The sequence below is a fragment of the Pecten maximus genome, chromosome 16 (genome assembly GCF_902652985.1).
Source record: "Pecten maximus chromosome 16, xPecMax1.1, whole genome shotgun sequence".
NCBI lineage: Eukaryota > Metazoa > Mollusca > Bivalvia > Pectinida > Pectinidae > Pecten > Pecten maximus.
The window spans coordinates 7,846,173-7,860,306 of NC_047030.1; the positions used below are offsets into that span (position 1 = coordinate 7,846,173).

At 36.0% G+C, this 14,134-nt stretch overlaps 2 protein-coding genes across 2 annotated transcripts; both read left to right on the plus strand.

The window, feature by feature from the left end:
* The first annotated feature begins 1,526 nt into the window (after positions 1-1,526).
* LOC117314592 lies at positions 1,527-2,729 on the plus strand. The gene has a single exon (XM_033868657.1). It carries the CDS (start codon positions 1,527-1,529, stop codon positions 2,727-2,729), a length of 1,203 nt encoding a protein of 400 aa, XP_033724548.1.
* Positions 2,730-3,987: 1,258 nt separating this feature from the next.
* Positions 3,988-13,396, plus strand: LOC117345385. Its single transcript, XM_033908459.1, has 2 exons — positions 3,988-4,237; positions 12,418-13,396. Exon 2 carries the CDS (start codon positions 12,475-12,477, stop codon positions 13,153-13,155), a length of 681 nt encoding a protein of 226 aa, XP_033764350.1. The 5' UTR covers positions 3,988-4,237; positions 12,418-12,474; the 3' UTR covers positions 13,156-13,396.
* Positions 13,397-14,134: the final 738 nt, after the last annotated feature.

A 14,134-nucleotide genomic window follows, 5' to 3' on the forward strand; every position in this document is an offset into this window, starting at 1 on the left:
TTTATTTTAATATTGTGCATGTAATGATTTAAAAGCATACTCTCTACAATCCGAAAGTCTCCACAAACCAGTCAGATACATAAATGTAGACTGATACCACACAAAGGAAAGCCAAGGCGTGTTAAAAAAAACATTGGTTGCTACGTATTTATGCCGATAAACAAATGATAGAAACAATCAAGCGGGACTTGTACAAGTTAGAAACTTTAGAGAAAGTGTAAAATTAATATTCGGACAGAATATTTGCCAATTAGAGCATAAAGTAACGTAATAATGACGTTGGTAGTGAAATAAAAACTATTTTTTTTATTAAAATCAATTGAAGACTTTTTATAAAGTGCCTTGTATATGAAAATAAAAATGACATTTGTGAAATGTCATCATTTTAAACATCTACTATTTATAAATATGCGTTTACATTTTTAGTTTTAATCGAGGTTGAAAGTGGGGATATTGTTACTGAAGGACTCCATCTAATCATGTTACTCGTTATATAAATAGCTCCACACGAACATCACACTCCTTGAAGCCGGATAGATAATTACATCATTACCCTACATGACTGAAGATGGAAGAAGGGCGATAACTCTGGTTGACTAAGACGAATTATATCATTAAATGTCCTACTTTAACTATTCAGTAATAATGTTAACTAAATGTATAGACATCCGTTGATTACTCATTCCTTATACCATTACTTATAAAGTTCCAGCATTACCGTTTCGTTTCCCTTCTACTTATTAACACTTCATATGGTTCGAAAGTTATTATAAAACGTTTCCATTATCGTTCGACTATTCCATTCACTAGCCCTAACTTATTACTTATTCAGTTCCTTCATTACTTATTCGATTCCTTAATTACTTATTCGTTTCTTCTTTACTAATCAACAGTCGGAATCGAATAAGCAATGAAGGAATAGAATAGGTAATGAAGGAATTGAATAAGTAATAAGGTCTGGATGAGGAATGGAATGGACGACGGGATGGTGGGAATGTTTTAGAATTAGTTTTTAACCAATTAAAGTGATAATTAGTGAAGAGAAAACGAAGAAGTAATACAGGAATCTAATAAGTAATGAAGGAATTGAACAAGTTATATGGTATGGATAAGGAATGGAATAACCGAATGGGTAACGCGGACGTTTAATGATAAGTTTTGAACCATTTAACGGGTTGATTAGCACATTCGAAACTAATATGCAATGATGGAATCGAATAAGTAATGTTATAATGAATAAGGAATCAACTTCACGGAGGCAAAGTATAGGTTTTGTAAATGATGAAATTATTAATATCGTAATGTAACGCTAGTTAGCTTATTTCATGTCTACGTATTTTATTGATATTCCCTCAGCAATAACATACATTTGTTACATATCCGGTAATAACAAGGCATGGAACATACATGGTTATGTCCGTTAATATTTTATTTTCTTCATCCTTATTTATAATTTAGTGAAAATTGAAATATAGAGAGACATCAATGCTTAGTATTTGTGCAGGAGAGGGGTAAGATCAATGATCATGATAACACCCAGGCAGCATTTACACCGGACAGCTTTCAAACCAGACAACATTCATACCGGACATTATTCACACTGGACATCATTCACACAAGACAACATTCACAATGGCGGCATTGACATCGGGCAATATTCACATTTGGCAGCATTCACACCGGACAGTATTCACACCGGGCAGCATTCACACCGGACAGCATTCACACCGGACAGCATTCACGCTGGACAGCATTCACTACGGGCAGAATTCACACCGGACAACCTTTACACCGGACAGCATTCACATCGGAGAGCATTCATACCGGACAGAATTCACACCGGACAGCATTCACAACGGATAGCATTCACATCGGGCAGCATTCACACCGGGCAGCATTCACAGCGGACAGCATTCACATCGGGCAGCATTCATACCGGACAGAATTCACACCGGACAGCATTCACACCGGACAGCATTCACATCGGGCAGCATTCATACCGGACAGAATTCACACGGGGCAGCATTCACACCGGACAGCATTCACGCTGGACAGCATTCACACCGGACAGCATTCACACCGGGCAGCATTCACAGCGGACAGCATTCACATCGGGCAGCATTCATACCGGACAGAATTCACACCGGACAGCATTCATACCGGACAGCATTCATACCGGGCAGCATTCACGCATTGCAGCATTCAAACTGGGCAGCATTCACACCGGGCAAAATTCACTACGGACAGCATTCACACCGTACAGCATTCACACCGGACAGCATATACACCGGACAGCATTCACACCGGACAGCATTCACACCGGGCAGCATTCACACCGGACAGCATTCACACCGGACAGCATATACACCGGACAGCATATACACAGGACAGCATTCACACCGGACAGCATTTACACCGGACAGCATTCACACCGGACAGCATTCACACCGGACAGCATTCACACCGGACAGCATTCACACCGGACAGCATTCACACCGGACAGCATTCACACCGGACAGCATTCACACCGGGCAGCATTCACAACGGACAGCATTCACACCGGACAGCATTCACACCGGACAGCTTTCACACCGGGCAGCATTCACACCGGACAGCATTCACACCGGACATCATTCACAACGGGCAGCATGAGGGGAACACAACTAAGGTTTAAGCCTGTGATGACCCCCTTATCCCCAGGACAGGGACATGCATTCCAACCACTCTGAGTGACCACGCCTGCCATGCTCACCACAGGGGCACAAAGGTTCGCAAAAATCATTGGCGTGTGGTGATGCCCTTACAGGTGGAGAATAATGGAGTGGTAAGGTCTGCTGGCAAACAAGAGTGATCTTTCTTGGCATACTACGATAATTAATTGTTATCAATAAGGGCAACTGCTCAGAACAAAATAACGTATTCCATGCTTTTGTTTTTTAATTGTTGAATATCAAAAAGAAAAAGAATCATATTTGGGTTAATATTTATATTTCAGGATACATTAAAACCCATTTTTCTTTGATCGACCTCCCTTCTGAATTTCTGCATTTTATTCTCTGGCACTACTGATGAGCCCTATAGCTGTATGTGGTAATCAGATCCCGAACATTCTTTTGTTTTAATCTGAAATAATCTTCATAATGAAATACACATTTAGAACTGAGCTATCGCAAATTCAACATATACGATATCAATGTCTACATACAACCAGAATGACACATTGGTATAGTGTAGACCTTAAGCCCAAGATTACAAATTTATTTATTGAGACCATAATTGACTATCGTATAATAATGCCTGTATCGCAATGTACCTAATGCTATTTACTCTACTATACTGGTTAATAATGATATACATGTAAATATTCTAAACTGTGCCTCACTATTGTATAAATTTGTATATTTGATAAATAATAGTCCGGATACCGAGAATTTAGCATGATTATAATATATTTATTTAGAGCGATTTCGAAAAATATCAACTCATTTACTCATGTTCGGACACCGAATAAATAACTGTAGACTTATTCAGTTTCTCAATGTTTAAGCAAACAAAGACTCTGAATTAACTCTACCCCAGTCTTGGCACGCGTTCCGATTTCTCATTGAAAGGGAAATTAAACACAATATATTTAATCTTGATACCGATAACTTTGTTTCACACCCTTCACGATATTTACATACAGTGAACTTGGGTATGTTTGAGTAACGGTTAGGTTCGTTGACAAATTATCTGTTAGGCGCTGCTACAGTAGTAAATTAATCAATTTAAATCGAACAATATATGTAAACTACCTGTATTCAACAATCAATATGTACACAAACTAATGATTACGGTTATCATTTAAAAGCAGCCGTATCGGAAGCGAAACAAAGATAAAATTTATCCACTGTAAACATAAAGTATGGTCACTCCACAGCTCTGTATATCGGGAGTTAGGACACTCGGTAATACCTGATTTTTTTCTCTCTCTTTTTTTTTGTATATTTTTATTTTGTAAAAGAATAACGATCCAATCAAAGTTACGAAAACGTCTCATTCATGATGTTGTTTTATAATTCAGGGAAATGACGATTGTTTTTGTTTAAATACAATATTGCAGTGAAGCTTTTTATTTGTTGTGCGGTGAGTATTCCAATTGAAACTTTAGGCTGGACCATATTGAGAGCCAATAACTCCTTGTTTATAGTATTCCATGTGACTACGTCTACCAGGGAGTTATTTTTGATTGACGACGGTGAGTGTCTCTATATTGTAAGTAGATATTTGATTACATAATTGGTAGGGTTTCTGATTCACACTTTTATAATTGTACAATTCAGCATAGGAATACCTTTACTCAAAGTTATGTATTTTGTTCAATCATCTATGCAATATAGGAGTGATGTTAAGTCCATTCATCTATTGCCTATACATTATAGGAGTGATGTTTAGTCCAATCATCTATTGCCTATACATTATAGGAGTGATGTTTAGTCCAATCATCTATTGTCGATACACTACAGGCTTGATGTTCCGTCCAATCATCTATTGTCTATACACTAAAGCCGTGATGTATTGTTCAATCATCTATTGTCAATACACCATAGGAGTGATGTTTAGTCCAATCATCTATTGTCTATATACTATAGGAGTGATGTTTAGTCCAATCATCTATTGTCTATACACTATAGAAGTGATGTTTAGTCCAATCATATATTGTCTATACAATATAGGTCTGATGTATTGTCCAATCATATATTGTCTATACACTATAGCCGTGATGTTTAGTCCAATCATCTATTGTCTATACACTATATGAGTGATGTTTTGTCCAATCCTCTATTGTCTATAACTATAGGCCTGATGTTTTGTCCAATCATATATTGTTTATACACTATAGCCGTGATGTTTTGTCCAATCATCTATTGTCTATACACTATAGGGCGTGATACTTAGTCCAATCATCTATTGTCTATACATTATAGGCGTGTTGTTTAGTCCAATCATCTATTGTCTATACACTATATGAGTGATGTTTAGTCCAATCATCTATTGTCTATACACTATATGAGTGATGTTTTGTCCAATCCTCTATTGTCTATAAGTATAGGCCTGATGTTTTGTCCAATCATCTATTGTCTATACACTATAGACGTGTTGTTTTGTCCAATCATATATTGTCTATACACTATAGACGTGATGTTTAGTCCAATCATCTATTGTCTATACACTATAGGCGTGATGTTTAGTCCAATCATCTATTGTCTATACACTATAGGAGTGATGTTTAGTCCAATCATATATTGTTTATACACTATAGCCGTGATGTTTTGTCCAATCATCTATTGTCTATACACTATAGGGCGTGATGTTTAGTCCAATCATATATTGTCCATACATTAAAGGCGTTTTGTTTAGTCCAATCATCTATTGTCTATACACTATATGAGTGATGTTTAGTCCAATCATCTATTGTCTATACACTGTAGGCGTTATGTTTAGTCCAATCATCTATTGTTTATACACTATAGCCGTGATGTTTTGTCCAATCATCTATTGTCTATACACTATAGGGCGTGATGTTTTGTCCAATCATCTATTGTCTATAACTATAGGCGTGATGTTTAGTCCAATCATCTATTGTTTATAACTATAGGCGTGATGTTTAGTCCAATCATATATTGTCTATACACTAAAGGCGTGATGTTTAGTCCAATCATCTATTGTCTATACACTATAGACGTGTTGTTTTGTCCAATCATCTGTTGTCTATAACTATAGGGAGTGATGTTTTGTCCAATCATCTATTGTCTATACACTATAGGAGGGATGTTTAGTCCAACCATCTATTGTCTATACACTATAGACGTGATGTTTTGTCCAATCATATATTGTCGATACACTATAGGCTTGATGTTTTGTCCAATCATCTATTGTTTATACACTATAGGAGTGATGTTTAGTCCAATCATATATTGTCTATACACTGTAGCTGTGATGTTTTGTCCCATCATATATTGTCTATACACTACAGGCATGATGTTTTGTCCAATCATATATTTGTCTATACACTATAGGGCGTGATGTTTTGTCCAATCATCTATTGTCTATACACTATAGGAGTGATGTATTGTCCAATCATCTATTGCCTATGCACTATAGGCGTGATGTTTAGTCCAATCATCTATTGTCTATGCACTATAGGCTGTGATGTTTAGTCCAATCATATATTGTCTATACACTATAGGGCGTGATGTTTAGTCCAATCATATATTGTCTATACACTATAGAAGTGATGTTTAGTCCAACATCTATTGTCTATACACTATAGGCGTGATGTTTAATCCAATCATCTATTGTCTATACACTATAGGCCTGATGTTTAGTCCAATCATCTATTGTCTATGCACTATAGGGCGTGATGTTTAGTCCAATCATATATTGTCTATACACAATAGAAGTGATGTTTAGTCCAATCATATATTGTCTATACACTATACGAGTGATGTATTGTCCAATCATCTATTGTCTATACACTATAGGGCCTGATGTTTCATCCAATCCTCTATTGTCTATAACTATAGGCCTGATTTTTTGTCCAATCATATATTGTCTATAACTATAGGCGTGTTGTTTTGTCCAATCATCTATTGTCTATACACTGTAGGCGTGATGTTTTGTCAAATCATCTATTGTCTATACATTATAGGAGTGATGTTTAGTCCAATCATATATTGTCTATACACTATAGGCGTGAAGTTTTGTCCGATCATCTATTGTATATACATTATAGGCCTGATGTTTTGTCAAATCATCTATTGTCCATGCACTATAGGCGTGAAGTTTTGTCCAATCATCTATTGTATATACATTATAGGCCTGATGTATTGTCCAATCATCTATTGTCTATACACTATAGGCCTGATGTATTGTCCAATCATCTATTGTCTATACACTATAGGGCCTGATGTTTCGTCCAATCATCTATTGTCTATACACTACAGGCTTGATGTTCCGTCCAATCATCTATTGTCTATACACTATAGGCGTGATGTTTAGTCCAATCATCTATTGTCTATACACTATAGACGTGATGTTTAGTCCAATCATATATTGTCTATACACTATAGACGTGATGTTTAGTCCAATCATCTATTGTCTATACACTGTAGACGTTATGTTTAGTCCAATCATCTATTGTTTATACACTATAGCCGTGATGTTTTGTCCAATCATCTATTGTCTATACACTATAGGGCGTGATGTTTTGTCCAATCATCTATTGTCTATAACTATAGGCGTGATGTTTAGTCCAATCATCTATTGTCTATAACTATAGGCGTGATGTTTAGTCCAATCATATATTGTCTATACACTAAAGGCGTGATGTTTAGTCCAATCATCTATTGTCTATACACTATAGACGTGTTGTTTTGTCCAATCATCTGTTGTCTATAACTATAGGGAGTGATGTTTTGTCCAATCATCTATTGTCTATACACTATAGGCGTGATGTTTAGTCCAATCATCTATTGTCTATACACTATAGGCGTGATGTTTAGTCCAATCATCTATTGTCTATACACTATAGGCGTGATGTTTAGTCCAATCATCTATTGTCTATACACTATAGGCGTGATGTTTAGTCCAATTATCTATTGTCTATACACTATAGACGTGATGTTTTGTCCAATCATATATTGTCGATACACTATAGGCTTGATGTTTTGTCCAATCATCTATTGTCTATACACTATAGGAGTGATGTTTAGTCCAATGATATATTGTCTATACACTGTAGCTGTGATGTTTTGTCCCATCATATATTGTCTATACACTGCAGGCATGATGTTTTGTCCAATCATATATTGCCATACACTATAGGGCGTGATGTTTTGTCCAATCATCTGTTGTCTATACACTATAGGAGCGATGTATTGTCCAATCATCTATTGTCTATACACTATAGGGCGTGATGTTTTGTCCAATCATTTATTGTCGATACACTATAGGCTTGATGTTTTGTCCAATCATCTATTGTCTATACACTATAGGAGTGATGTTTAGTCCAATGATATATTGTCAATACACTGTAGCTGTGATGTTTTGTCCCATCATATATTGTCTATACACTACAGGCATGATGTTTTGTCCAATCATATATTTGTCTATACACTATAGGGCGTGATGTTTTGTCCAATCATCTATTGTCTATACACTATACGAGTGATGTATTGTCCAATCATCTATTGCCTATGCACTATAGGCGTGATGTTTAGTCCAATCATCTATTGTCTATGCACTATAGGCGTGATGTTTAGTCCAATCATCTATTGTCTATACACTATAGGGCGTGATGTTTAGTCCAATCATATATTGTCTATACACTATAGAAGTGATGTTTAGTCCAACATCTATTGTCTATACACTATAGGCGTGATGTTTAATCCAATCATCTATTGCCTATGCACTATAGGCGTGATGTTTAGTCCAATCATCTATTGTCTATGCACTATAGGCGTGATGTTTAGTCCAATCATCTATTGTCTATACACTATAGGGCGTGATGTTTAGTCCAATCATATATTGTCTATACACTATAGAAGTGATGTTTAATCCAATCATCTATTGTCTATACACTATAGGCCTGATGTTTAGTCCAATCATCTATTGTCTATGCACTATAGGGCGTGATGTTTAGTCCAATCATATATTGTCTATACACAATAGAAGTGATGTTTAGTCCAATCATATATTGTCTATACACTATACGAGTGATGTATTGTCCAATCATCTATTGTCTATACACTATAGGGCCTGATGTTTCATCCAATCCTCTATTGTCTATAACTATAGGCCTGATTTTTTGTCCAATCATATATTGTCTATAACTATAGGCGTGTTGTTTTGTCCAATCATCTATTGTCTATACACTGTAGGCGTGATGTTTTGTCAAATCATCTATTGCCTATACATTATAGGAGTGATGTTTAGTCCAATCATATATTGTCTATACACTATAGGCGTGAAGTTTTGTCCGATCATCTATTGTATATACATTATAGGCCTGATGTTTTGTCAAATCATCTATTGTCCATGCACTATAGGCGTGAAGTTTTGTCCAATCATCTATTGTATATACATTATAGGCCTGATGTATTGTCCAATCATCTATTGTCTATACACTATAGGGCCTGATGTTTCGTCCAATCATCTATTGTCTATACCCTACAGGCTTGATGTTCCGTCCAATCATCTATTGTCTATACACTATAGGCGTGATGTTTAGTCCAATCATCTATTGTCTATACACTATAGGCGTGATGTTTAGTCCAATCATCTATTGTCTATACACTATAGACGTGATGTTTAGTCCAATCATCTATTGTCTATACACTGTAGACGTTATGTTTAGTCCAATCATCTATTGTTTATACACTATAGCCGTGATGTTTTGTCCAATCATCTATTGTCTATACACTATAGGGCGTGATGTTTTGTCCAATCATCTATTGTCTATAACTATAGGCGTGATGTTTAGTCCAATCATCTATTGTCTATAACTATAGGCGTGATGTTTAGTCCAATCATATATTGTCTATACACTAAAGGCGTGATGTTTAGTCCAATCATCTATTGTCTATACACTATAGACGTGTTGTTTTGTCCAATCATCTGTTGTCTATAACTATAGGGAGTGATGTTTTGTCCAATCATCTATTGTCTATACACTATAGGAGGGATGTTTAGTCCAACCATCTATTGTCTATACACTATAGACGTGATGTTTTGTCCAATCATATATTGTCGATACACTATAGGCTTGATGTTTTGTCCAATCATCTATTGTCTATACACTATAGGAATGATTTTTAGTCCAATGATATATTGTCTATACACTGTAGCTGTGATGTTTTGTCCCATCATATATTGTCTATACACTACAGGCATGATGTTTTGTCCAATCATATATTTGTCTATACACTATAGGGCGTGATGTTTTGTCCAATCATCTATTGTCTATACACTATAGGAGTGATGTATTGTCCAATCATCTATTGCCTATGCACTATAGGCGTGATGTTTAGTCCAATCATCTATTGTCTATGCACTATAGGCGTGATGTTTAGTCCAATCATCTATTGTCTATACACTATAGGGCGTGATGTTTAGTCCAATCATATATTGTCTATACACTATAGAAGTGATGTTTAGTCCAACATCTATTGTCTATACACTATAGGCGTGATGTTTAATCCAATCATCTATTGTCTATACACTATAGGCCTGATGTTTAGTCCAATCATCTATTGTCTATACACTATAGGGCGTGATGTTTAGTCCAATCATATATTGTCTATACACAATAGAAGTGATGTTTAGTCCAATCATATATTGTCTATACACTATACGAGTGATGTATTGTCCAATCATCTATTGTCTATACACTATAGGGCCTGATGTTTCATCCAATCCTCTATTGTCTATAACTATAGGCCTGATTTTTTGTCCAATCATATATTGTCTATAACTATAGGCGTGTTGTTTTGTCCAATCATCTATTGTCTATACACTGTAGGCGTGATGTTTTGTCAAATCATCTATTGTCTATACATTATAGGAGTGATGTTTAGTCCAATCATATATTGTCTATACACTATAGGCGTGAAGTTTTGTCCGATCATCTATTGTATATACATTATAGGCCTGATGTTTTGTCAAATCATCTATTGTCCATGCACTATAGGCGTGAAGTTTTGTCCAATCATCTATTGTATATACATTATAGGCCTGATGTATTGTCCAATCATCTATTGTCTATACACTATAGGCCTGATGTATTGTCCAATCATCTATTGTCTATACACTATAGGGCCTGATGTTTCGTCCAATCATCTATTGTCTATACACTACAGGCTTGATGTTCCGTCCAATCATCTATTGTCTATACACTAAAGCCGTGATGTTTTGTCCAATCGTCTATTGTCTATACACTATAGGCCTGATGTTTTGTCCAATCATCTACATGGCATACTATATTAATGCGTAATTAATAGAAATATTATGTGTGCTTGCTACATAAAATGTAAAATGTTTCCAATCACGTCCATGTTGAAATACATGCTACACATAACCCATTTTACCACCAACGTTCCGTTATGTTGCTGCATTGACAAAGTAAATTTTCCTGGTCTAGGACTATTTACTTGTTAAAGAATTGGCTTGAGTGATTTTACTCTATAATCAAGTCAGGTTAAGTAAAATTTGTGATATGATATGATCTAGCTTAAATATGATTTTCCTAAACGAACTCTTTCTTTAAGAAATTGTTTTTCATATGTAATGTTAGCGATATTAGCAAATCAAATCAGCACAGCAATAGTGACGTTTAATGTTATGACCTCAATCGAGCATCTTTTATAAATAGAATGTGTAGATCTAAATATGGTAATTTGTTTAATGCGGATAAAGTATTCGAGGTAGTATTGATATAAATTTCATTTATGTCTGCCTGATCCTTGTCAGAGCCTCCAGCTTGTTGGTGCTGTTATCAAATACATCTAATTGTAATTGAAATAATATACTAGGGCTGTTTGATAAGTTGTGAGCCTCGCATTGAAGGAGATACTGAAAGATGTTCTTTTTAAGTCCTACTATTCTCTGACTATATAGGGCGATGTACCCAAGGACTGGTCCCATTTGGTTAGTTTATATTGATGTGATGGCACTCAAAAGTAAATAGGACAATCGGGTTTTGCAAAGTGGACAAACTATGTTAGGGTAGGGTGAAATTGCCACGGCTGTCATTCACGATTGCGGCTTTAAATTCATTGAGCATCCGCCTTATTCACCTGATCTCGCTCCATCAGTCTTTCATCTATTTCCAAAACTGAAAACAGCTATTTCAGGCACACTAACCCTAACATGCAATGGATGACTTGTTGAAGAGCCAAGAAAAGGAGTTCTATAAAACTGACATTGAGGCCCTTAAATACCGCTGGCAAAAGTTGAAAAATAATTCAATACAACCGGCAAAATTCAAATCCTTAAATACGAGGCTCACAACTTATCAGTCAGCCCTCGTAGCATTGTTGTTGAAATGGTCACTTACTAACGAACTTAGAACCTGATACATCTTATCTGCGTTTCAAAACAAAATGACATCAAATAACCTCAAATACAATCATTCGCGTTAAATTAGGTGTATTTTATGTGAAAAGATAACAAAGATAAACACAAATTACGGAAATGAAACGGGGACTTTTGTCTGTATATTAATATTTAACTGATGAAACGATATTTTCATACTGTATTCATAATGTTTTCATGGTCAAATGTTGGTTGGTTTCACTTGGTATGCTCATATCAAGAATACACATTCAGAATGTATCTATATAAACATGATTATAGATGATAAATTCAATTTTATTTCAGACACAGGAATGACTGGGTAAGGATTTTACCAAGGCTACAGCACAGCGCTGGGTCAGAATGCCACAGGTTACAAATCTCCGGCTCATACGGGATAAAAACAATTCCCCTATAGGGAAGGGAACCCTACATAACGCATTGGTCAATATATCAACCTCCATCCGTGACAGAGCAGTTAAACTGAACGCTCTAGAAAACGACAGATTGAAACGCATCAATAGAATGTATGACAAGAGTAGACGTCATAGTGAATATTTATCTGCCCAGGTCCTACAGAGAACGCAAAAATCGCTGCAGGACCTCAACGCATATCAGTATGTACTCAACAACGAATACAGGGTATCCCAATTCAAGACCATGGATCCAAGATTCACCCGGGAATGTGCTCAAACACCGCGTACCACTCGGCGGTATAATCTGGAGACTAGGATATATAATACCGGCTACGGTATGAAGTCATTCAGACCGGAAATAAATAGACGAATTCGCCAAACTGATCCAGCTCGAGTAACCAAAATATTTAAAAAGGTTTTACTTGAGAAATTTAAAAACGAAAGTGACTTGGTTATTAATCGCAAGATATCCCATTCTGGATTTTATAGAATGTTGGAGGATAGAAATAATTTGAAAGACTATACTTATCACCGATTGAAAAGCAGTGTACGATTTGATGACGAACTTAACTCCCAGATTGACCCAAAAGAACTGGAACCCGAAGTGAATGAGGATAAACAAGACTGAAGCATGACCTTCATGTTAATGTAAATCTTCCTATACATCAGCCAGATTTGTATCTCTGGTCATACACATCTGATCGTGGTCAGTTTTGTATCTCTGGTCAAACATATCTTATTGTAGTCAGTTTATATCTCTAGTCATACATATCTGATCGTAGTCAGTTTTGTATCTCTGGTCAAACATATCTTATTGTAGTCAGTTTTGTATCTCTGGTCATACACATCTGATCGTGGTCAGTTTTGTATCTCTGGTCATACACATATGATCGTAGTCAGTTTTGTATCTCTGGTCATACACATCTGATCGTAGTCAGTTTTGTATATCTGGTCATACACATCTGCTCGTAGTCAGTTTTGTATCTCTAGTCATACACATCTGCTCGTAGTCAGTTTTGTATCTCTAGTCATACACATATGATCGTAGTCAGTTTTGTATATCTGGTCATACACATCTGATCGTAGTCAGTTTTGTATATCTATTCATACACATCTGTTGGTAGTCAGTTTTGTATCTTTGGTCATACACATCTGATCGTAGTCAGTTTTGTATCTCTTGTCATACATATCTGATCGTTGTCAGTTTTATATCTCTAGTCATACACATCTGATCGTAGTCAGTTTTGTATCTCTGGTCATACACATCTGATCGTAGTCAGTTTTGTATCTCTGGTCATACACATATCATCGTAGTCAGTTTTGTATCTCTAGTCATACAGATCTGATCGTAGTCAGTTTTGTATCTCTGGTCATACACATATCATCGTAGTCAGTTTTGTATCTCTAGTCATACAGATCTGATCGTAGTCAGTTTTGTATCTCTGGTCGTACACATCTGATCGTGGTCAGTTTTGTATCTCTGGTCATACACATCTGATCGTAGTCAGTTTTGTATCTCTGGTCATACACATCTGATCGTGGTCAGTTTTGTATCACTGGTCATACATATCTGATGGTAGTCAGTTTTTTATCTCTGGTCATACACA

Bases quoted from the DNA above. Each gene is read 5' to 3' on its own strand.
- LOC117314592 (XM_033868657.1), top strand. From the start codon at position 1,527: ATGATAACACCCAGGCAGCATTTACACCGGACAGCTTTCAAACCAGAC.
- LOC117345385 (XM_033908459.1), top strand. From the start codon at position 12,475: ATGCCACAGGTTACAAATCTCCGGCTCATACGGGATAAAAACAATTCC.